This window comes from Nicotiana sylvestris, chromosome 1, assembly GCF_000393655.2.
Source record: "Nicotiana sylvestris chromosome 1, ASM39365v2, whole genome shotgun sequence".
Classification (NCBI taxonomy): Eukaryota; Viridiplantae; Streptophyta; class Magnoliopsida; order Solanales; family Solanaceae; genus Nicotiana; species Nicotiana sylvestris.
In genome coordinates, this window is record NC_091057.1 from 187,778,543 (window position 1) to 187,803,214 (window position 24,672).

At 39.3% G+C, this 24,672-nt stretch overlaps 3 protein-coding genes across 6 annotated transcripts; 1 reads left to right on the forward strand and 2 right to left on the reverse strand.

Moving 5' to 3' along the window:
* The first annotated feature begins 636 nt into the window (after window positions 1-636).
* LOC104217804 (protein NLP2) lies at window positions 637-6,155 on the forward strand. 3 transcript variants are annotated; one of them, XM_009768135.2, is made up of 6 exons: window positions 637-820; window positions 921-999; window positions 1,492-2,544; window positions 2,908-2,955; window positions 3,043-4,027; window positions 4,624-6,155. In XM_009768135.2, the coding sequence occupies exons 3-6, from the start codon at window positions 1,732-1,734 to the stop codon at window positions 5,508-5,510; spliced, it is 2,733 nt and encodes a 910-aa protein (XP_009766437.1). In that variant the 5' UTR covers window positions 637-820; window positions 921-999; window positions 1,492-1,731; the 3' UTR covers window positions 5,511-6,155. The 3 variants fall into 3 exon arrangements, with proteins under 3 accessions (XP_009766437.1, XP_009766436.1, XP_009766438.1); XM_009768134.2 differs by having other exon boundaries at window positions 637-999; XM_009768136.2 differs by lacking the exon at window positions 921-999.
* A 418-nt stretch (window positions 6,156-6,573) lies between these two features.
* On the reverse strand, window positions 6,574-9,523 carry LOC104217803 (pentatricopeptide repeat-containing protein At2g17210). Its single transcript, XM_009768133.2, has one exon. The coding sequence runs from the start codon at window positions 9,365-9,367 to the stop codon at window positions 7,157-7,159; it is 2,211 nt and encodes a 736-aa protein (XP_009766435.1). The 5' UTR covers window positions 9,368-9,523; the 3' UTR covers window positions 6,574-7,156.
* A 382-nt stretch (window positions 9,524-9,905) lies between these two features.
* On the reverse strand, window positions 9,906-14,600 carry LOC104217802 (probable galacturonosyltransferase 3). 2 transcript variants are annotated; one of them, XM_070172589.1, is made up of 10 exons: window positions 14,479-14,600; window positions 14,143-14,192; window positions 13,936-13,996; window positions 13,760-13,798; window positions 13,493-13,630; window positions 13,234-13,371; window positions 12,816-13,150; window positions 11,797-12,742; window positions 10,171-10,466; window positions 9,906-10,077 (listed from the first exon to the last, which is right to left on the reverse strand). In XM_070172589.1, the coding sequence occupies exons 1-9, from the start codon at window positions 14,533-14,535 to the stop codon at window positions 10,191-10,193; spliced, it is 2,040 nt and encodes a 679-aa protein (XP_070028690.1). In that variant the 5' UTR covers window positions 14,536-14,600; the 3' UTR covers window positions 9,906-10,077; window positions 10,171-10,190. The 2 variants fall into 2 exon arrangements, with proteins under 2 accessions (XP_070028690.1, XP_009766433.1); XM_009768131.2 differs by having other exon boundaries at window positions 9,906-10,466.
* Between the last annotated feature and the right edge of the window lie 10,072 nt (window positions 14,601-24,672).

Below are 24,672 nucleotides of genomic sequence, written 5' to 3' on the forward strand. Positions count from 1 at the left end.
TAAAGACCACTTTTTTCCGGTCAATCCAAACGGATTCTACATATTTTGAAACATTAATACATTCATTATAAAACTAAAAAAAAATCAAAACAAGTGAGGCTGTTATAGAGAGATTTGCCTGTATTAGGTGAAGGAATAAGCATCCAAAAAATATTATTAAAAAATGAAAAAAATTTAAATAATAGCCTTAAAGTATTTTATCTTTTTTCTTATGGGTGACAAGGTTTTTCTGAAGCGTCATCTTTTTTTTTTAATCCTCAGAATCTTTAAAGTTACTAGTAGAATCAACAGCAACGGCAAGTACCATTTAGAATAGGAATATCAAAGGGGCCACGAAAATGAAATATGAAGTACAGGCGTAGAAGAGCACATTAAAGGTGATTTTCCTTTTTTTTTGGGTTCTCTCCCGTGTCCGCTACTCGCACCGGAGTTCGATTATATCCGAATTCGCATCGCATAGGGTCTCATTCGAGGAAAGCACTCCCTATCAAAATTTTTTACATACCCAATATTTAAATTCGAGACCTCTAGTCAAAGGAGTAGTCTTATCCACTGCTGGGTAAGGTGATTTTCCTTTTAAGCGCGAGTGAGTGTGTGCGTCTGTACTCTGTATCTTATTCTATTCTTTACAATACAGTGGCTTACATCAGCAGCCAGGAGCAGTTCATATAGGGAGGGGTGGCGGACCTTTATTCATATACTAGTACACAACTTTAACTGTGTCCCATTTCTCTGTAGTGCTCTCTCTCTTCTCTATATTCTCTCCTCAGTTACAAAAATTTCTGTGGATGTCATGGGTTCTGAACTCTGACTGCCTTAGGTAACAAAATTAAAAGCAAGCCACCCCTTTATATATATATATATATATATATATATATATATGTGAAGTGACTTTACCAAATTCTTATGATGTTTTTCAGTTCTTGAAATTAGTCATATAGCCAGCCAGACATGCCAGCTTAATTAAAGACTATATATATTTCAAGAATCTTTCTCAAAGTGAGTTGCTTTTCCTACTTTTATTCTACCGAGTATCTTTTTTCCACTCCCTGTAATTGCTGGTCTTTCTTTCTTTTGCTATAAATGGTTGAATTAATGACCTTTTTGTGTGTGTGATTCTCGCTTTGCTAATTCTGCAAAGTCAAATTCTACATTACATACTCGATGTAGCTTTTGTTTAACTCTACAAAGACGATAACTTTGGAATTGGAATGTTTGTCTTCTCTTGTTGTTTAGATCAACAACTTTATGTTCAACTTGTACTATTTCTGACCCCCTTAGATCCATAATCCATCCGTCTTGATTTGTTTCTTTGTTGACAGCTCAGGTTGTTTATAGTTTCTCTTTAGTTTAAATTCCTTGGGGGGGGGGGGGGGACTTTTTGTATCAAAGGTTGCAGCTTTGTGTTGTTTGATTAGCATTTTGGCTATGTAGTGTAGAGTAATTTTGCATGGAAATGTATGGCTCCTGAAATGCATTTGTGAATTGCAGTTTACAAACCAAAACTAAAACTGATGAGGTTTGTGGAAACCGGGCTGATTGGGTTTTGGAAGGCGGAGGAAAGAAATCCTTCATGGAAATTCCTCTTCTTGTTTTTCATATATAGGCTGCTTTTGTGTTCTGGCTCGTGATCGTGATCGTGATTTTTTGCCCTCTCTCTCTGTTGGATGATTTAGGGCTTCTGTTTTTATATTGGGATGGGAGATTCAAATTGAGGCTAGCTATTTCATTATGGAAGATGGTCCCTTTACACTTCATGACATGTTTGCAAAGCTCTCTTCTGATAACACTATTAGTACTTCTGATTTTAGTGAATTCCTCTCCGATGGTTTCTGGCTAGAGACAACTAATCACGCCTCGAATTTCCTTATTCCCTCCTCTTTGGCTTCTCAGCCCCTTTTGTTAGATACTACTAACGCAGGCCATTCCCTTCCTACCGCAAATCAAGAAGAAACTGACAAAGATAAGATTTTGTTTGCCCAAATGGATGATTTTTCTCCAACTAGAAGAGAAAACTCTGAGACTTCCCCTCGTCGGTTGTGGATTGGACCAAACATAAACCCAAATCCAACTTTATCAGTGAAAAAGAGATTGGTGCAAGCCATTGAACACCTAAAAGATTCCACAAGGGATAAAGATGTCCTAATTCAGATATGGGTACCAGTCAAGAGAGGAGACAAACATGTCCTTATTACTAATAATCAACCTTACTTCCTCAACCCAAACTTCCAGAGTCTAGTAGAGTACAGATATGTCTCCCAAAATTACCAATTTGCTGCTGAGAAGGATTCAAATGAGTTGGTTGGGTTGCCTGGCCGTGTTTTCTTGAAGAAGCTGCCAGAGTGGACTCCTGATGTTCGTTTTTTCAAGCGGGAGGAGTATCCACGAGTTAATCATGCTCATCAGTATAATGTTAGGGGTTCCATTGCAGTTCCTGTTTTTGAAACCGGCAGTGGAACTTGCTTGGGTGTTGTTGAGATTGTGACTACTACTCAGAAAACTCACTATCACCCCGAGCTTGAAGATGTCTGCAAAGCTCTTGAGGTATTTCTTAATTGCTTTTTTCTCTATCTTTATTGTGTCTTAGAATTAATGTCCATTCCTAGAATAGTAAGATCGGCAATATTAGTCCATTATTTGGTAGGTGAGGCGAGAGATTAATTTTCTTTCGAGTTCTGAATACAAGTGATGAAGTATTGTTGAAGCATGAAGTTCTTTGTTTCTTTTTCTTCCTGTTTATTGGTGATTTTGCTTGTCTTTGGTAGCTATTATGCCTGTTTGTTAGGTTACCAACAAAATGGCCTCTAACAAGTAGCTTTTGCTACTCATTTTGGGCTACTCTGATTCTCTGCTTTGACAATGAACCATTTCTCTGGGAAATTAAAGAAGCCGTTTTCCTTCTTGTAGGCTGTTAATCTAAGAAGTTCTGGTATCTCAAATCCTGCAAAAATAAAGGTAGATCCTGAAATTAATCTTTCACTTCTCATTAGGAGGCGGAGCTCCATTTTCACCTCTTATATCGTAGTTGTGATTCTATATCAGGACTGCAATGAGTCGTACCTTGCTGCCTTGGCCGAGATTCAATATATCTTGACATGTGTGTGTGATACACACAAGTTGCCATTGGCTCAGACTTGGGCCCCGTGCATACAACAAGGTAAAGGTGGGTGCCTGCAATCCGATGAGAACTCTGCTTCTTGTGTTACCACAGTCGACGAAGCTTGCTATGTGCGTGATCCACAAGTGTTGCCTTTTCATTACGCATGTTCTGAGCATCACTTGCTTAAAGGTGAAGGGGTTGCAGGTGGAGCATTCAATACAAATCAGCCATGTTTCGCTACAGATATTACGGCCTTTAGCAAGACAGAATATCCACTATCACACCACGCCAGGATGTTTGGATTATGTTCTGCTGTAGCAATACGCCTTCGAAGTATATACACAGGGTCGGCTGACTTTGTTTTGGAGTTCTTCTTGCCACTTGATTGCAAAAATACTGAAGACCAAAAACAAATGTTAAGTTCACTGTCTTCTGTGATACAGCAAAGTTGCCGAAGCTTACGTGTTGTTACGGATCAGGAATTACTGGAGGAAAAAGAACTCCTACAACGTGAAAAGGTCAGCCTTTCTGCTGGTGAATCACATGAAGAAGTATCAAGAAAACCAGTCTCTCCACCTTACAGGGATGAAGATGCTTCTTCCTGGCTTTCTCAAATGACGGATGTCCAAAGAAAGGGTAAAGGAGCCGCTATTTCGCAAGAAGAAAATTTTAAGGTGACAGCAAACCGTTGGAGGGAATCCATTCATGCATCTACATACTCAGAGCCAAACCAGATCCAGGATAATTTTGGACCCAAAGGAGGTTATGGGGGTTCCTTAGATTTTTCTTCTGGTACAGGATCACATTCCTCAGGTGCCAAGAGAGCAGGTGAAAGAAAACGGTCAAAGACCGAGAAGAGCATCAGTTTGCAGGTACTCAGGCAGTACTTTGCCGGGAGCCTAAAAGATGCTGCAAAAAATATTGGAGGTAGGATAAGTTGCATCGTCATTTCACAATCATGTACCTATTTTGTCTTTGATCACTACAGCGGATTTGGAACTTTAGAAATTTGCAATTTTCGGCCTTTTAAATAAAGAAACTGTGCATTTCTCTGCCTGTCGCGAAATTGTCTGCCTTTCATGGCATGATTGTCCCCCTGGGAAACTGTTAAAATGATGCACTGAAAATCCATGGACATCTTGAGTTCTTTGAGAACTGCCCTTAGCTAAAACGACTCAATAGTTCAAAGTTTCAACTATTTCTTCAGACTACTTATGCATCATCTTGATTAACCTCTACTTTCAAGTTTGGAATCTGTAGGACATGCTCATGTGATCCTTTTGGGTTTTCATCCTTTCCAAAGTTATAATTCTTTTGATATTTATCATCTCAAAATTTTAGATTATTTCTGTGTTTGTCTTTCCTACAAGTTTGTGCATCCATGATTTAGTTAATGCAAAGTCCTTTCTTTGTTTATAAAGGCCTATAATTTACCTTAAGGTCTCGAATTTGGGTCTTGAGCACTATCATCTCTGCCATATTAGCTTGTCATTGATTACTTATCAATTTGTTCCAACTTGCAGTTTGCCCTACAACTTTGAAAAGAATATGCAGGCAACACGGAATCACAAGGTGGCCTTCTCGCAAGATCAAGAAAGTGGGCCACTCGTTGCAGAAACTTCAACTTGTGATTGATTCAGTCCATGGTGCCGAGGGTGCTATTAAACTCAGTTCTTTCTACACTAACTTCCCAGAACTTACCTCTCCAAATAATCCAGGGACCAGTAATTTATCTGCTTCTAAGAACCATGATCATCTGCAGCAAGTAAATACTCAACCTGATGGCAGTACATTAAGCCCTGATACCACTACTTCCAAGTCAACTTCTTCATCTGGCAGTCATAACTCCAGTTCAAGTTTATTCTGTTCAACTGGTTCAAAGCATTTATTTCCTCTTACAAATGTTTTTTCCACGGAGAATGCCACAATGGAAGAACACCCTGGAGGAATGCTAAAGAGAGCACATACAGAAGCAGAATTGCATGACGGGGGTCAAGAAGAAACCAAGCTTTTGGTTCGATCACAGAGTCAAAAAATTCAAAGCAATCACAATTCTCTGGAACCTTTGTGTCCTTTGCCGACGAGTAGCAACCAGGTTATACGGGATTCGGCTACATTTAAAGTAAAAGCCACTTTTGGGAAAGAAAAGATTCGTTTCAGCCTGCAATCACATTGGGGTTTTATAGATGTTCTGCAAGAGGTCTTAAGGCGTTTCAATATAGAAGATGGTAAAATTGATCTAAAATATTTGGATGATGACGACGAGTGGGTGCTTCTGACATGTGATGCTGATCTTGAGGAATGTGTAGATATACACAGATTATGTAAAAGGAAAACCATTAAAGTCTCCCTCCACCATGCTTACCATCCCAATCTTGGAAGTTCATTTGGTAGCAGTGGCCCTGCCTAAAGCTATATTTGCTTTGCTTTACAACTTTTTCCAGATTTCGGGTCAGGTTTGCTTGCTACGAAGCTTGCAGCTTATCACTGTGGAGGATTCTTGGCAGACACATGTAAGTAAAAAACGGCCTCACTTTTTATTCCTAGTGTTAATGTTGGATGCACACGCACACAAAATGGGAGATGGCAGTTTAAAGCTACAACGTACTGTTTACGCGTGTGGTTAATGTGCCGTTGCATGTCCAGTCAGATGCAGCTATTTGACATTCTTGTTGATTACACAATGCATACCCATTGTATTAATGTTTTTTTAAAAATCAATGGGAATGTAATACGTATAGAACATACAATTATGCATCGAGTGAGATGGATTCTTGGTCAAGCTGTTTGTGCACTTCGGGCATGGTTTTCCCTTTGTGGGAGAGGAGATAGTCTTCAGTGGTCATTTGACATTTAAACGATTTGGGCAGTAAACCATCAGATACCCTCTCCACATTAGATGTCTAATAATGTGTTTTAGCTAAGTTCCAACCTTATGTAGTTGTTATTGCATTCACTACCAGGAGCCTAACAAAACTGTACTAATGGCTTGGTATCTACTTTATGGATCTTTCTGTTTTTGTAAAAAAGATTCGTGGAATGAATTTCGATAGTAGTATCTTTCCTGTGACAAAAAAGACTGGGTGCCTACTTAAATATCAATGATAACAAGTTGTTCTTAGGACAACAAATTAACTGCATCAACTTACACCTAAGAAATCTTCAGTGATATGAGGTAAACATCTCTTGATAAAAATATCAATGTTGGATGCACATGCACACAAAAAGAAATGAAGATACTATAAAAGGAAGTATTGTGACCATGTTCATCTCCCTCTTTCCTAGCGTCTTATGTGCTAACCCTTTAATTAATTACCTCATCCGTCCAGGACATATCTTTCCCCTCCCCCTCTCTTTGTCGCCCTTTTGTCACCACTAGAGGTGGCAAAATGGTTTAAAAGACAGTTATTCACCCATATTATTCATTAAAAAATGGGTTGGATAATGAATTTTTTTAAAAACGGGTCAAATATGGATAAGAACCATATTATCCACTTAGAAAATGGATAACTAATGAGTTTAATTTTTACATTTGTAAAGCCTCAAATTGGAGGTTCCTCAAGTTTGGGAGACTAGAAATTCTCCTAAAAGTGATCATATTCAAGAAGTCATGTCCATATTATCCGCCGGGTAACTCTTTTTTATCCATATTAAATATGGGTCGGACCGGATAATTTATCCGTTTTTGAATTACCCTTATTCGACCCGCTCATATGCGACCCGATCCGCCCATTTGCCACCCCTAGTCACCACCTCAGTGGACAGCAGCGATATAACCCACTGCTGAGACACATTTTACCCTATCCTGAATTATAATTCCCAATCCAATGTAAGGTACGACCATTTGACTGGCAAAAGGTTCCCTCACCCCTGTCCCCTAACCCCACAAAATTTACAGGTAGGCATCAGAAGCAGAAAACCGCCAACAAGCTTCCACCCCCAACATCCAACAATCCAGAGTTTTGGCCCCCTAATTTTGCGGTTTCTTTGCAGCAAAAGAAAGACAGCTCTTTAGTTGTGGAAAAGTGCCGGCTTTCATAGAACACAAAAGAGCCCCTACCTGCAAGTGATGTCCATTTTCATACATGAGTGCAGTTGCTGAATGGCGAACTGCAATTCATCAGACAAAGAATTGTGGTTATCTCCTGCAAGAAACTTGCATGCCTTACCATTGACATACACTAAGCTATAGCCAGCTGTAACCTTGACACCTCTCTCCTTAGACAGCATTCTCATTTTGCTGGCATCAGCCCATGAATGACCTGATGCATACATGTTTGATGCAAGAAGATAGCCAGCTGAGCTTGACGGCTCGAGTTCAAGTACTTGAGGGAGGGCACTGGCACCGAACTCATAGTTCTCATAGTTCCTACAGGCACTCAAGAGCGCCCCCCATGCACTTGCACTAGGCTTTACTCCGCCACGTAGCCTTCCTATCAAATTCATTGCACTATCAACCTTTCCAGCCCGAGCTAACAAATCTACAAGGCAAGAGTAATGTTCTAAGCTAGGTTCAACCTCATCATCCCAAATCAACTCCTCAAAAAGAGATAGCCCTTCTTCTACCAGTCCCCCATGACTACAAGCGGACAAAAGAGACAGTGCTGTTACTTGATTCGGCTTCAGACCACTCATTTTCATCTCAGCAAGTAGGGCTAGAGCTTCATTTGGGAGGCCATTCATACCATATGCTGTGATTATGGCACTCCAGGTAACGACATTCTTGTGTGGAATCCGTTCAAACACTTTTCTTGACAATTCAACAGAACCACATTTCGAATACATATCTAAGATCGCAGTTCCCACATGTACATCAGATGCCAACCCTCTTCGAATAACAATGCCATGAGCCCACCTTGATCTTTTCAGGTCTGCAGAAAGAGAGCAAGCTTCAAGAAGATGTAGCATGGTAATGGCATTGGGCCGTTCAGTAGTGTGGTTCATCTCTCGGAAAACAGCAATGGCTTCGTCAGGCATGCCACAGTGTGTGAATCCAGCAATCATGGTGCTCCAAGTTACTGCATCTAGTGTTTTCATAATACTAAATTGACTCCATGCATAATTTATGAGATTGCAACTTGCATATGCATCGATCAAAGAGTTTGTAACCAACTCATTCAACTCAAAACCTCGTCGGAGTACTCTGGAATGTATCAACTTGCACTGGTAAGGGTCAAGGAAGGACTTACATAACTGCAGTAGATTGACCAGAGTCACCTCATCAGAATCAACTCCAGCCTTCCTCATCGAATCAAATAAAATTAGAGCCTCAGAATGCTTCTCATTTTGCACAAGTCCTGACAACAAAGAGTTCCAGGATACGACATTCTTTTCGGGAGTTTCGTGGAAAACTCTCAATGAAGAATTAACATCGTTCCATTTAGAATACAAGTCGATCAGGGAGTTCTGTACAAACAAATCATAATCCAGACCTCTAGAGATAACAAACCCGTGAACTGACTCTCCCATTCTAATGGTCATCAATTTGCTGCAAGCTTTGAGTACACTTACCACTGATTGTCCGTCTGGGGTTATCCCAAAATGAATCATCCGTTTAAAGAACCCGAGAGCAACAGTTGCTTCCTCGCTTTGGGCATAGCCAGCAACCATGACACTCCAAGATATAACGTCTCTGTCAGTCATTTCATCGAAAAGGTTATGCGCAAGCTGCATTCCTAATTCAGCATAAAAGTTGAGGAGCGAGTTTTGGACAGAAGTTATACGTGAATATCCAGCACGAATGATAGAACCATGAATCATCTGTCCAACCTCAAAAGCTTTAAGATTCCGACAAGTCTGAATGACAAGCACTAAGGTGGAGATGTTGGGTTCAAAACCTGCAGCCCAAGCCTGAGTAAAGAACCACAATCCTCGCCCGTAAGAAGCAGCAGCTCGCTCTAAGTGTCCGTGAATGATTACATTCCACGAAACTGAATCTTTGTTGGGCATGCAGTTAAAAACAAGAAGTGCAGAACCCAAATCTCCAGATTTAGCATAGAAGTCCACCATAGAATTACCGAGGGAAGTGAAAGCTAGGAATCCCTGCTTAATCAGAGAGCCATGGATAGAGTTGCCATGTGTGGGTGAGAAGTTTAAACATGCTTTGAGAAGGACGGCGAAAACCGAATGGTCTGTCACCTCAAGTCCGCTCTTCTTCAATTCACGGTAGTGGAAAAGAACGTCTTGGGATTTGCCATGGTACAGTAATTCTTTGAACCTAGAACACCAGTTACAGTTCCAAGCAGGCGACGAGAAAGGAACACGCATTTAGACGACAGGGTTTTTTGATTTCAGGGTTTCCAGCTCTAAATCCAATGACCATAACTCACTATGGTATAGTTATACGAAAGCAAGTCCACAGCTCAATTTTAGAGATTAAACTGACTCTTACTGTGATTAGCTCTTACTGTTATTCAGGAGGTAGGCATTTCAATGACCTAATTAAAAGAACTCCCTTTTTAGTATGAAATAGTGCAATGCCAAGCGTCCTTTCATGATCCGATTATACCTTCCGTGAGGTAGAGCCAAAATTTAAAGTTGATTCTCAACTTGCTATTGAACTCATAGCTCGTTTTAGGTACTTGTTTCACAATTACATATTTACACAAATTTAATGAACTTTCTAATTCAAATACTGGATTCGCCTATACTCATACCTAATACTTTAGCCCCGCCCCTGTCTGAGGGATGATACACTTTATCAGAAAGGCGGATCATTTTTCATACAACTTTGAAAGTCTGCTTTTAGCATTGGACTCGGAATGTCTACAAGTGAAGGGCTAAAAGACGGTAAACAAAAAGGATCTACAAGTTAGTTCTGATTGTTAACATTAACTAAAAACAGTCTGAAACAGTCAACAATCATATGCCGTGATCCTTCTCAAGTTAGCTGCAGAAAATACAAATACGCACATCTTCAGCTATACAACATCATTAGGATACTCTGTCGCTTGCCCATGCTCTCCCAAATTTTCTTGCTACAGGAAAATTTCAAGAGTGACAAAAGTAAAACATTTTCCCTTTTTTCCTATAACAATTGTGAGAAAGAAATTGATTACAAGCAAAACTACCTTGAAAAAACATGAATTTACTACTCACTGATGTTGCAAAGTTGAAGGTATGAATTATTGAACATTACATATCTAGACCAATAAGATTTGTACTTGGCAATTGCAAGATCCAACCATGGTTTGTAATTTCCATTGTAGTGAACAACCGCCCCATTTTCTATTGCTGTTTTGTTTAGGGCAGGATCATAACCAAGACCCAAGACATGCCAGCTCCGGTCCAAAGGATAAGTCAAGTTATAAAAAGTTATCAGCCCCGGAGGTAAGGTCCCAAGTTTCCAAAGTGTTCTATCCTCATTCTGCAATGGAAAATCATAGTCAGCTGAAGGCTACACAAGGATGAAGAAATTAACAAAATGAATAGGAACTATGAATTTTCTCCTCTTACGGAATTGCTCTTGAACATCAAGTGCATTACGACTCTTTGCAAGAGGAAAGCTAGCATTCTAGACATGGTAGATTCTAAGAGCAAGGTCTCTATAAACATGGTGGATCATAACAAGAGTTTGCAAAAAAGCTGTCTAGTCGGCAATAATTCATTTTTCTAAGAGATTGTGCAATATAGCTCAAAGGAAAATGAGCAATCATAGATAAGGTATGTTTCTTCCTTTTTATGGAGTTAGGGGGTGCTGGGGATAACAAAGGCTACACCCTAATACGACTGTCACAATTCTATGTTTTACAAAACTAGAAATAGAGATCACAGAATTAGGTAAATAGGTGATAAGTAGACAAGCTACATGGTTTGGGCGACAAATTGGTTTAGCCCTTATCATGAATGTACAATTTCATCACTTGTACTCAAAAACTAACTAAGGCACCCACTATTATTCTTAAGTCTAAACAATGCCCGAATTTGCAAAAAGTCATTCTATCTCCACTGCAGAACATACTTTAAGAGCCATGTCTGAGACCCCCAATACCCGGGGGGGGGGGGGGGGGCAGTCCTGACAAATTATGGCAGTTTAGTTTTGAGCCAATAACATCTATCTACCCTCAAGCAAACAACGGAGCTTTCAGCAATAATTGAAGGTTTCAATCCCATCAGTCTTCCGACTATATTCCTACTTAATTCTTTGTTTTTCATCCTCACTAAATACATTGATTTTCAACAGTAGTTTAATCAGTATGGTTTTTGAGCTGCAGCACTTTCACGGAGTTTCACCTCATTTGACCATCCAAAGCAGCAGCAGAAGCATCTTTAAAGTTATAGTATCTAGTATATTGCACTACTCTCTTACTTATCAAAAAACAATCATATAAACTTGAAACTAAGATGGAGATCAATTTGATGACTGTCTAGCCTTAAGAGCCACCTCCAGGCAGCAGGAGCTATTAAACTCACAAAACCTATATGAAATTGGGAGAGATCGGTCTATTGGCCCATCACAAATGATCCACTAGCTCTTTTTTTTTTTTGTTGAAGGTAAAAAGGAGATCGCTGAAGTATAACACACAATACCGGTAAATAAAACACATCAGATCTTTGTAGGGTCATTTTCTTTTATTCAAATTGTAGTGGGTCAAAGAAGATCCTTTCCTCATGTAAAACATTCATGATGATAATATCAAAAAATTCAGCTCATTGTGTCTAGAAACACCAACAAAGAATATATAATATTAACTTACCATTTCCTGCCAATGATGATATATTCCTGTAATGTTGCGCCTCCTCCACTCCTTCAAATCAAAGATATTCATGCCAAATGCCCAGCCACAAGCATTGGGATCAAAATTTTCAGATATTTTCGGGTTCGAGAAGTTAAGATATTTATCAAATCTATGGAAGCTTTCCTTGCATGTCTCCACGGCACCATTGACCATCCCTTGTAGGTCGACAGACCAAAGAGGCGTCAGATCCTTTTGAACAACAATATCATCATCCAGAAACAAGATTTTCTCCAGCTTTGGGTATACTTCAGGAAGGTAAAACCTAAGATGATTTAGCATTGACAAATACTTTGGGTTCCTGTATTTGAGATTGTCGGTGCCAGTTGTAAGGGAATTCGACTGATGTGCCTTGAAATAATACTCTATCATTCTAGCAGATTCAAGCTGTCGTAGTACAGGGCAGTAAGAAGAATTAAGCCATGTAAAGTCATCCACATTCTCAACATGAATTGTTGCGCCAGCAGGAGGATTGACAAGGAACCACATTTTCATAGCTAGGAAGTTCAATTTGTCTGTCACTATATGGAAAACGTGCTTTTCAGGCTCCTTTGCGTGCAGTGTAGTAGAGTTCACAACAACAGATGTGGCTAGGACATTATCAGAAAATATAGCATAATGATACAGAGAAGGATCTTCAAGTTTTTCCTTGTTTGGAAATCCTCTCTCTTCATATCCATGTAGGAAGTAGTCCGTCGTGAGAAGCAAGGGAAGACAATGCAAAGGCCTGGGAACTGTTTTAGCAGCCAGCTGTATCAAGAATGCACTCCTTTTCTTCAGCAGACTTAGACCAGTTTCAGCCGACTGAAGCATGACCCTTAGTTTCCTTGCTAGTGTTATGCAATCGTATAGTTGATCTTTCGCAGCAGCTAGAACATGGCCCATATCCTTTGCTCTGTCAAGTGCACTGTAGATAAACCTAATGTTAAAGACAAAACCTAACATGTAAACTTCATTAACGAAAAGTTGAAAGCACCAACCTTGGTAGAAGTTCAGCATCAGAAGTGGCCTCTCCAATTGCAAGCTGATTTACTCTAGAATGTTGTATCAAAGAATCATACAGAGCATCTTCATTCTTAGCTTTTGCAATGGTAGCATAAGCTCTTGCCATGATTATTTGGTCACGCATAAGTTTAAGGGTAGAGTCAGAATTGGGATTTTCATATTCTTTCCTCCATATATTGTATTTACCCTTTCTAGTTGTGTCAAGCTCTTTAGCTCGCTGAATAGCAGCATCTTGAATCTGGTCTTCAATTGCCTTATCTTGTTGGATCAGCTCTGCAGTCCGCCGTTCCTTTCTTTCATTTCTTAGCCTCTGAAGCATCAGGAAGTATCTATGAATCCAAATGACTCAAAAAGAACATGAATGATAAATGTAGAGATATAAGAATTTGCCACCTGGCGCTTGAGTTTGATTGGATGAAGCTCAGATGCTTTTTTATGCTCTATGACAAATCCATACTGATTTTCATTTATGTTAGAGTGCTCAATATTGACCTCAAACTTATCCGGTGTCTGAGACTTCCCTTCCACTTCCTGAGAACAAGCAGTAAAAAGAATTGCAGTCTACATTAACAAATATAAAAACTACTATATCCTCTTCACTTCGAGAAGATGTTGTGTCCATTTAAGATCAGCAAGTAAAGTAAACACACACCTTGGAACTCTTTTTCTGATCACCATCCTCATCACTAGGATATCTCCATACCCATGAAGTTGACAAGTCCTTGGAGTTTATGCTCCTAGTTCTAATAGCACCATTAGCATCAGTGTATGTTACAATGATGTCAATATTCTGCATCAAGAACAGAAAGATCATCATGGTATGGTATACGAAGATTAAAAGTAGATAAATCTAAAGGAGAAAAGAATTCTCTAGTCATCATTAGACTGTTATCCTAAAATCAAAAGCTGGGTTGATTACTTTCTCATCAGGACGAGCAGCACTCATTCGACCTTGTTCCTGCCAAGAAATTGCAGAGTTTACAGCATATACAGGCAAAAGGGATGCAAAAATAGAAGCCAAATTTTCATAGAGGCAGAAGTCTTGAAAGACATAGATAATGGCTTTCAAATATACCAAATAAATAATTGTATTACCTTTCTATCAATGCATTGTGGACAATCATATGAGGGGAAAAGACCTTTCAGCTCTCCCTGACTGGAAATAGGAGGAAGAGAAGAGAAGTGAAAAGGTAACACATAGAAGTCGGGTAAATAAGAAGTAGTAACAAACTAGGCAGCATTACTTGCAGCAGTAAAATTGACTAAACATGAAGATAAGTATGATGCACGAGTGATCCTTACAGTGATAATACATTTGACAATTCTGTTCGGGCAGGTTCAACATGTATAACCTGAATAAATAGGATATAATAAGTGTAACAAAATGAGAAAAGAGAGCTAAGGTAAAGCTCATTATGTATTGGAAGAAGTATGATACACTCCTACAGTATAATTTGAATCACAACAAGTTAAAAATGAGAAGAAAATAGAACCTCTTTAAATAGTCTCGACGAGATCCAGGCCACATCAACAAGATTAAAGTAGAGGGAAAAATGAAAACATAAAATTCAGGGAGAAACAGAAACAAAGATGCGCAACGATAATATTGAGAGAGAAAGATCTAAAGAAGTGAATTACCAGGAAGAAGATTAACAAAGTCGGGGAGATGAAGGATCCTCTAAAACGAGCTCTCATGGCCGGCCGACCCAAGAAGAAAGAAGAGGCCTCTGCTCTGACAGTGCGTGGGTGGGTGGGTGGGTGGGGATCAAATCAATAATCAATTACAGTACGTACGGCATTATTCTCTTCACATTCAACCTTAGCTCAGCTCAGCTGTGCCGATGAACATACAACTCTCAACGGAATGGGATAAATGAAATCAATACAACTTCCTCCCCTTGTAATAATAATTTATTATAAATGCCCTCTTTCTTATATTTACTAAAGTTGTTTTGGCTATTTATTAACAGCTTGTTTGGATATGGTTGTTACCAGTTGTATCGTATCGTATTGTTACTTTAAATACAATATTTGTTTTGATTGTTACTTAAATTTTATTGTATCGTATCGTTAAATCCGTCGTTACGTAACGATGAAATGTGACACTTTATGTAACGACCGATTTGGTGTGGTCGCGTAGTTTCCTTGTGTTTTTCTCTCAATCTCACCCTTTATTATTATTAAATAATTTTATTTTATCATTTACCCTACCTTTTTATATATCATCTCATAATTTTTCTTTATAATATTGCAAGTTTATTCATTATATTACTGGTGCATGATACCATGAAAGGACGGCAAAACGACACAATCCATCCAAACATTGTATTCATCAAACGATACAGTACAATACAATACGATACATTATGAAACGATGTGTAACAACCATCCAAACAAGCTGTTTAAGGGGGAAACGAATTTCTACATTTTAGCATAAAGAAAATTGCCACCAATATTGGATTCTTCTCCTCCGCCTAATTAATTATACATATATAGAGAAATATTCGGTATTGTAGTGCTATTCATGTTATTGCTAAGATAATGCCTGCTTATTTAAAAACGATAAACCTCTTTGTATCATTTTAGTTCAAAATTCAGCAATTGTAGTGCTCTTCATGTTATTGTTAAGATAATGCCTATTTATTTTCATAAAATAAATAATGCTAAAGAAAAAACTTACAAGTTCGACCATTGATAAAGTTGGTGAATTGGCTGGTAGTAAGTTGAAAAATATAAAAGAGAACAAACTTTTAATTGCATTATTTGTCTAGTTTTCTTTAACCGACCTTCGTTTCTTACTTGTTTTACTCCATTTCAAAGGTTAAATTCGTCCCACTTCATTCCCATCACCTTGCAGCAAAAGCTTTGTGTTTTCCCATTCTTTAGGCAAAATGTTGGGTAGCCTTGATTTATTTACTTTTCTACTAACTTATAACATTGCTTCAGCCCCACCTTCTCTTCCAGGTCCATCGTGTGGGGGCTTAAGGGCAGCCCGGCGCACTAAGCTCGCGCTATGCGTGGGGACCGGAAAGGGGCGGACCACAAGGGTCTATTGTACGCAGCCTTATCCTGCATTTCTGCAAGAGGCTATTTCCGTTGCTCGAACCCGTGACCTCCTGGTCACATGGCATCAACTTTATCCGTGTGGGGTTTGATTATGTTGAAAAAGACTTTCAAAAACTGTATCAAATCTTCTATTCATTGCAGAATGAACATGAAGTATGAATGCTGCTAAACCAGAATACCATGTGTAAGCACGTGATTTTTGACCCTCCCCGAGAATTTTCACATTTTTAGCATGAATATGTGAAATTGGGTCTAGTATAGCTATTTTAACTATTTTTACTTTATTTCGTTGCAAAAAGAAAATTTCAAAAAATATATATATAAATTTTAGTTTATGTATCTCTCATAAACTTGAAAAATACAAAAATTGTACTTTATTTTGGTACTTTATATAAATTCGAAAATTACAAAAAATATAGTTCTATTAATGTTTGCAGTCATTATAATTTTGAAAAATACAAAAATATTACTTCATATTTTTGTCTTTATTAAAGAACGAAAATTACAAAAAATATAGTTCTATTAATGTTTGCAGTCATTATAATTTTGAAAAATACAAAAAAAACATTACTTCATATTTTATCTTAATATTTAAAAAACGAAAATTACAAAAATAGTTTTATTAATATTTTGTAGCTATTTTAAATCTTGAAAAAATATTTAAAAAAATATATAGTTTTGTTTGAATACTAGTCTTATTTTTGGTAGTTATTTTGCTTACATAGGACTAGTTAAGCAACGTGTTCCTATTTCTCGGGTCCGGGCAAAAGAATAATATTCGGGTTCAAACTACCCGGTTTTAGGCCTAATTTTCGGACCTAGCCCATAATAAACCGTGTCCAGGACACGTGGGGAACCCCACCACGCGTGGGGGACATATGCCTTGAACCCCACCACGCGTGGGGCTCATTTTTATGGGCATTGTGTTACAAAACACGGAAAAGGCCACAGAAGGAAAAAAAACGGAAAATTTTTGAAAACGGGGTACTGTTGATCTTCTTCGCAAAAGGAAGAAGAAGAAAACCTAGCAGGGGACCAACTCCCCCATTACCAAGCATACCACTCCATTTCCAGCTTCCCTATCGTCGACCACGGCCCTCCTCCTCCCAAACACCACCCCGTCATCTTCCTCAACGCCTAACAAACCCTACTGTAAAACCAACAAAAAACGGGACAAAACGAGTTCCCTCCATCCCTTCCGACACCCTCACGGACCAACTCCTCCATCGCCCATAACCACCACTGTCCAAACGAACGCCGGAAAACACGACCATTCCGTCTCCTCCCCGCTCCGTCAAACCAGTCCGGCGTTTCCTCCATTAAACCCGGTGTACACTGCTCGTCATCTTCCTCCCCCTTTTGCTCCTAACGAAAACCCTACTGTAATATAAAACCACCACTAAACAGACCCTTTTCCCCACCAAAACCACTGCCCGGACGACCCCCATAGTCTCCTCCTTCCTCACATCCAAACGACCCCTTTCGTTGCATTCTCTCGAACCAACCTGCTGCGTCGAGAAAATCCAGCAGCAGCCAACATCTTGTGCGTTGACAGTTTTGGCCAAGCTGTCAGTCTTCATCGAGTTCGTTGTCGTTCGTCGAGGTCTGGTACGTCGAGGTTGTTCCGAGGTTTCGTCGTTGTCCCTCGATTCAGTGAGGTCCGACTTGAGTTCCGTCGGAGTCGTGTTTGTCGTTCTGAGTTTGTCGAGGTGCAAAGGTCAGTAAACCTCGATGTATTAGATAAATAAACTTTACGTTGAATGTTTGAGATGCAATATAAAAATTGGTATGGAAATTTTCTGCCTATGTTTCATTGTCTGCATTTTGGTTCATTTTCATGTTATGTTATTCTTGTTTATTTGATGTCATTTAATTAAGTTGGACTAGTCGTTCTATGACACAAGTTTGACGTTAATCTGTTCGTCCTTTCCTTTGGTTAGGTCATTCGGAAAAAAATAGTATTAGTGCATGTTGTTACTACTACCGAAACACTCATTCACTAAACTCCTTTTATTAAACTTCTAACAAGTCATGGGATTTTAGTTGTAAAGAGGCCGTAAGTTTTAGTATTGTTAAAGACGTAAAAATGGCATCCTTTTTTTTTAAAAAAAAAAAAATAATAATAATAAAGAATAAAATGAGATGAGCCTCGCCGAATAAAAGGGACAAATTGCGGGGCCCTCACAAAATATATGTATTAAATACTTAGATTCCGGGATGGGCCGTTTAACAAATTTCACGGCCCTCCCCAAAAATAATAATGCGTTGGTTGCTTTAGGCGCGTCTTAATAATGTATCTCCCTAAACTCGGGTGCACATTTATGTGACCCAAATCCAAATCTCAACGAAATCGAAATATGTCTCTAATCACGGGTGCATTGATTGTGACGTGGTTTGAGATGCATTTCCATGACGTTGCAAATTCCTTTAAATAAATAGAATGAGACGAGCCTCGACAAACAAAAATGCAAATTGCGGGGCCCTCAGTAAATACTTGTTTAAAATTACTTAGAATTCAGGAGGGTCGTTTAGCAAATTTCACGGCCTCCGCAAAATAATGACGCGATAGTCTCTTTAGGCGCGTGTTTAATAATTTACTTTCTTAAAACTTGGGGTGCGCATTTCATGCGACCCAAATCCAAATCCCAAAACGTCAAATAAAATATGTTTCGGATTGTGGGTGCATTTCATGTGACACAGTCCAAAGATATGTTTTAAGCGATGTTCACATTCCTAAAAAATAATGATAATAAAGCGGTAAAAGATAAAATTTGCACATGGTTCATAATTGTATTAAAAATCAGATAAATAAGCCGAATATAACAGTTGAGCGACCGTGCTAGAACCACGGAACTCGGGAATGCCTAACACCTTCTCCCGGGTTAACAGAATTCCTTATCCGGATTTCTGGTACGCAGACTGTAATATAGAGTCATTATTTTCCTCGATTCGGGATTAAAATTGGTGACTTGGGACACCCTAAATCTCCCAAGTGGCGACTCTGAAATAAATAAACCAATCCCGTTTCGATTGTCCTTTAATTGGAAAAAACTCCCTTGCGCCCTCGCGGGTGCGGAAAAAGGAGGTGTGACAGCTCTGGCGACTCTGCTGGGGACGATCACCCAGAACCACTGGTTCAGGGTTAAGAATTCGAGCTTAAAATAATTGTTATTATTTGGCTTTATTTATTATCTGATTTTTACATGTTTGAGCCTAATGTGCTAAATGCTGCTTTTACTGCTTTGATATTACGTGAACTGTATATAAACTGTGCCGAAACCCCTATACTTTCTGAGTCTTCTAAATCATGAAGAAGGGCGTACTTCGTATGACTTCTTTTCTGTATAGTGTCAAATCCCAATTTAGAACGAGGTTCGGACAAGTTGCTAAGCCGGTGAAGCTTCTGCATTCCCGGTACGCTGCCCCCCCTCGGCTCGAGCTGTCCGCTCGGGTAAGCCAGGTCTAGAACAAACACCCAGGTTCTGAACTTAGTATAACAAAGCCACATGCCGGATCCCTAGTAGGAACGTTTATTTGCATCATGTGCATTTGACTTAGGGGACTCAACACAGGGGTTGGGTCCGTCTAGGACAAGCAACCTGAAAATAATAGACCATCTTATGGCATCCTATGTGCTACATGTTATATTCAGTCAAGGGCGAATGGGTCATTTGGTCATTTCCAGCATGATGTTATTTTAATCAAAGCATGGGGAACATTTGTGGAATCCAAGAAGCCTTGGAATTCCCTATGTCCCCCACGCTTGCTTTTTGGGAAAGCACATGGGGAACATTTGTGGAATCCAAGAAGTCTTGGAATTCCCATATGTCCCCCACGCTTCATAGGTTGGGAAAAGCGCATGGGGAGCATTTGCGGAATCCAAGAAGTCTTGGAAATCGTTATGTCTCCCATGCCACATTTTTGAAAGAAATAAAAAATATAAAAAATAAAATATATATGTACATATATAAAAAAAAAACATTGAAAATTCGAAAAAAAAAGGAGAGAGATTGTGTATGTTTTCATCATCATCCACAAAATAGAAAATAGTAGAAAATAGGAGAAAATCACAGTGTAGAGATATAACTACTTATTGTTAGAAAAAAAAAACAAATGTCCAAGTAGTGTCGAAACTCTGCCGAAATTTTGAGGATATAAAAAAAATATATATATATATGTCTTATTAGTTTGTTTTATTAAAGCAAAGGAAAAGTAAAAGAAATAATCATTGTTTTGTCTTATTTTTTTTTTTTAAAAAAAAAAACATTAATAGAAAAGAAAATAGTTTGTCTTGCCATAATAATGAAAAAAGAGTCTTGTTTTTAAAATTTGTGTTATTTATTTGTTTATGAAAATGACAAAATTAAAATAATCCAAAAATATTTTCTCCATTATTGACTTCTTTAGGAAGTCTTTCTAGTTGTTTTCAAAAATAATATACTATATATAAAAAAAATATAAACAGATCCGAAAATATTTTGATTCTTTTTTCAAAATTGAAAAGAAAATTCAAAAAAAAAATAAAAAATTTTGAGAAACATTTCTTTTATTAAAAGCAAATTTCCGAAAAATATTTTCTTCTTCTTCTTTAGAATAAAGAAAAAAAGAGCAAATGAAAATTCAAAATATATCTTAGAAGTGTTTCTTGTAAAAAGAAAATCAATCAAAAATTCTTCCTTTCTTCTTTTAAAGTAGTTCTTTTGCCCGAACTACGCTGGTTTGATTCTCACCGGATGTGAGATACGTAGGCAACCCTCATCGGGTCCAACCCCACCTTTTGCTAAAAAAGCCAAAAACAAACAAATAATGAAAAACAGGTCAAGATTTTTTTTTTCATAAATAAGTCAGGTGATGTCCAACTTCCCCTTTTGCAAAAAAAAAAAATAATAGCAAAAATATATATGTCAACTTTCATAAAGAAGTCGGGTGACGCTGTTTTATCAAGACATAGCCGAATGTTCCCGAAAGGGACGCCGGAAGGCTGACTTTGCATAAACAGCCACTTTTGGGTCATTTTTAAGACTTGGTCCAGTTGACCCCCACAGCCTAAAAATCTTCGTCCCCGAGACGTTGAAAGGCCGTGTTTGCAATATTGACTTTTCTAATTTGAAAAACGATGAAAAAAGAGTTATAAATAAGTCAGGTGATGCTGTTTTGTCATAAATAGCCGAATGTTCCCGAAAGGGACGCCGGAAGGCTGACTTGGCATAAACAGCCACCTTTGGGTCATTTTGAGATATGGACCCACACAGCCTTAAAAAGCTTCGTCCCCGAGACGTCGAAAGGCCGTGTTTGCAATACCAAGTTTTTATTATAATTTGAAAAAAAGAGTCGACGGTCAGGTGAATACCGTTCAAATTTTGTCATAATAAGCCGAGCCAGCTTCGGCCGCGTCTTAAACCGTTCTTGCCGAAATAGCCTTAGAGTATCTTTCAGTTGTCGAAAGGCTATTTTCGTAAAAAACGGACAAGTTTGTAAAGTGTCATAAATAATCCTCCCCGGCCTCAAAATTCATGTGAAATTTGGAAGGGGCCACATTTGCAAAAATAACCGTTTGGTTGCATTTGTCGAACAGAGAAAGGGAGCTAGCCTTTTGTTTTTGAGTTTGTAAAGCTTTTGATTAAAATATGTGGTTTGGTTGATTTTTGAGTTTGCAGGTCATCTTCAAACCTTTGAAACCCAGTTTGTTTTAATATGAAAAGAAAAAATGTTCATTATTGTTTATCTTTTATTAGTCCGAACTACGCAAGGTCTGATTCATGCGGGGGCATGATACGTAGGCAATCTCCATAAGATTCGACCACAACAAAAAATAAAAAATAAGAAAAATTTTTGAAAAAAGAGAAAAGAAAAAAATGAAATGAAAAAAAAATCTAAAGAAAAAGAAAATACAAAATATAATAAAATACAGGGGTTCCCAAAGTACTTCAAAGGGGCAAATAAGCAAGTCGGGATGACGCATGTTGTTTGAAGCAGGGATGACGCATGTTGTTTGAAGCAAAGCATGTTAGAAACGGTTAACTGCCTAGGGGCATTGCATCCTCAATGTGTTGTTATCAAGTCTGTTAAACTCTAAACGCTAACAAGTTTGTTGTTTTCCGAATCTCAAACAGTTAGTTGTTAAAGAATTCTGGCAACACACCCTTACCAAACTAGATCCAAAGGACCGATAACAACAAGCATGACTACTTCAGAGAATAGTACCGAGGAAGAAAGGCCGATGAGCCAGTTGTTAAAGGAAGCGATGGAAAAGATAGAAAGGATGGGACTAGAGATGAATGCAATGCAGCTAGCTCTAGCCAAAGCACAAAAGTGCCCTGAGCCACTAGGGCACGTGCCCGAATACCCCTCACTCCGGCCCTTCAACAAGCCTCCCGAATCACCGTTATCATCAGGAGAGAAGCCCCCATGATTCCCAAGCTCCACCACCCCATCAACCTCTCCCAACACCAAATGTTCCCACTTTTGTGGGACCCACATCAGCCACCCTGCAAAGAACGACCAGTGAGCCACTGTTTCAGGCTCCTGATACGCAATACTATCCCCCTGAGCCCACATTTCATGCACCAGAACCCCATACCTACAACCCGCACTTAGAGGTACCGGTAGAGATTGAAAAGCCGGTTAAAATCCCCGAACAAGATGAGGTGACGAGGAAGTTCAAGAGCCTGGAGCAGTCCTTCAGGAACCTGCACGGATTGGGCAACCAGGTCAGCATGGCCTACAAGGATTTATGCCCTTTCCCGGACGTCCAACTCCCGGCTGGGTTCAAGATGCCTAAATTTGATTTATATGAAGGGCACGGTGATCCCATGGCGCATTTGCGGGGATTCTGTAGCAAAATGAGAGGGGCAGGTGGAAAAGATAAGCTGCTGATAGCTTATTTCGGCCAAAGCTTGAGTGGTTCGGCACTAGAATGGTACACCAGGCAAGATTCCAGTAGGTGGTATACTTGGGATGATCTGGCGTAGGCTTTCGCAGGTCATTTCCAGTACAATCTCGAGATAGTCCCTGACCGTCTCACATTGTTGAGGACCGGGAAGAAGTCCGGGGAAAGTTTTCGCGAGTTCGGGTTCCGCTGGAGAGAGCAAGCAGCCAGAGTTGATCCTCCCATGAGAGAGGGAGAAATGGTGGACTACTTCTTGCAGACACTGGATCCAACTTACTTTGGTCACTTGGTGACGACGGTTGGGAAATCCTTCAATGAAGTGGTAAAGATAGGGGTCATGATAGAGGAGGGTCTGAGGTCTGACAAAATCCTGAATTACTCAGCACTCAAGGCAACGACCCAGGCTATTCAGAACGACATGGGAGGTGCCCTGGGAAGGAGGAAGAAAGAAGAAATTGCCACGATTGAGGCAAGCAGTTGGTCCAGGTCTGGTAAACCATACTACAACCAACCCAGACCCCACAAACCAAACTACCCATACAGCCCACCTCAACACCACTATTCACCTCAAGAACCACACTTCCCCGTGCACCAAGCCCAAACATATACTCGGCCTCCGGTTCGCCCGCAATGGCGTGTGTCGGCTCCGCAGAACACACATACACCACCGCAAAACACCTATCCACCGCCAAGAGCCTACAAGAACCCTCAAGGGGCAGGTTTTGGGGGAAGTCAGGCTTTCAGAAATGAAAGAATCCAAAGAACATTCACTGAGTTGGGGGAAACCTATACTGTCGTGTTCCACAAATTAAGGCAGTTAGGTTTGTTGAGTCCTGTTGAGCCCAGATTGCCAAATCCCCTTCCCAAAAATATGGACCACTCGGTAAGCTGTGAGTATTGTTCGGGGGCTCCCGGACATGATACCGAGAAGTGTTGGAAGTTGAAACATGCAGTACAGAATCTTATTGACACCAACAAGATTGAGGTTCAGACACCAGAGGCTGAAAGCAAAGATTCCTTATTTTGAAAGCAAAGATCAACAATTGAATGGCTACTCCTCTTCTTATACGAAGGGAGTCTTGGTAGTGGGCTCTGATTTTCTTTTTTTGTTGTCTGGATTATTCCAGGGTTGTAATCCAGATTTTTTTTCTTGTGCTCGCCAAAGTGTGAAACCTTGCTATCCCGTATTTTAATAAAGTGAGTTTTTTTTCCTCATTCCTTATTTTGTTTTAATTTTTCTTCTTATTTTCTGAACAGTTCTCTTTATACTGGTTCTAATGACATGGCATGCACGACGGATCTTCAACCTAGTCTAAAAAATCAATTTGATTTCGAACTTATAGTACAAGATTGTGATGATAAGTCGGAATACGATAAGGATGAAGCCTTCGAAGAAATTAACAGAGAGTTGAGCCAATTTGAAAAAAGAGCCCAACTGACACGGAAGCCGTCAATCTAGGAATGCGGATGACATCAGGGAAGAACTAATCAAAGCACTTACTGAATTCAAAACATTTTGCATGGTCATACGACGACATGCCGGGTTGAAGCACCAATTTAGTGGTTCAAAAATTGCCCACTGACCCGACATTTCCCCCCGTAAAGCAAAATTAGGGAAGTCCAAAACCGACGTAAGTGTGAAGATTAAGGAAGAAGTAACCAAACAGCTGAATGATAAGGTTATTCAGGTCGCTCGATATCCTGATCCGGGTGTGTGTTGATTATTGCAATCTAAACAGAGCAAGCCCAATGACGCTTTGTGATCAACAAATATCGAAGGGAAATGCATCGACATGGTTATCAATTCTGACACAATTAAGAGATATTATGTATGATTGTAATTGTTGTTTGTTGGTATTTAGCATTTATCAGAGAAT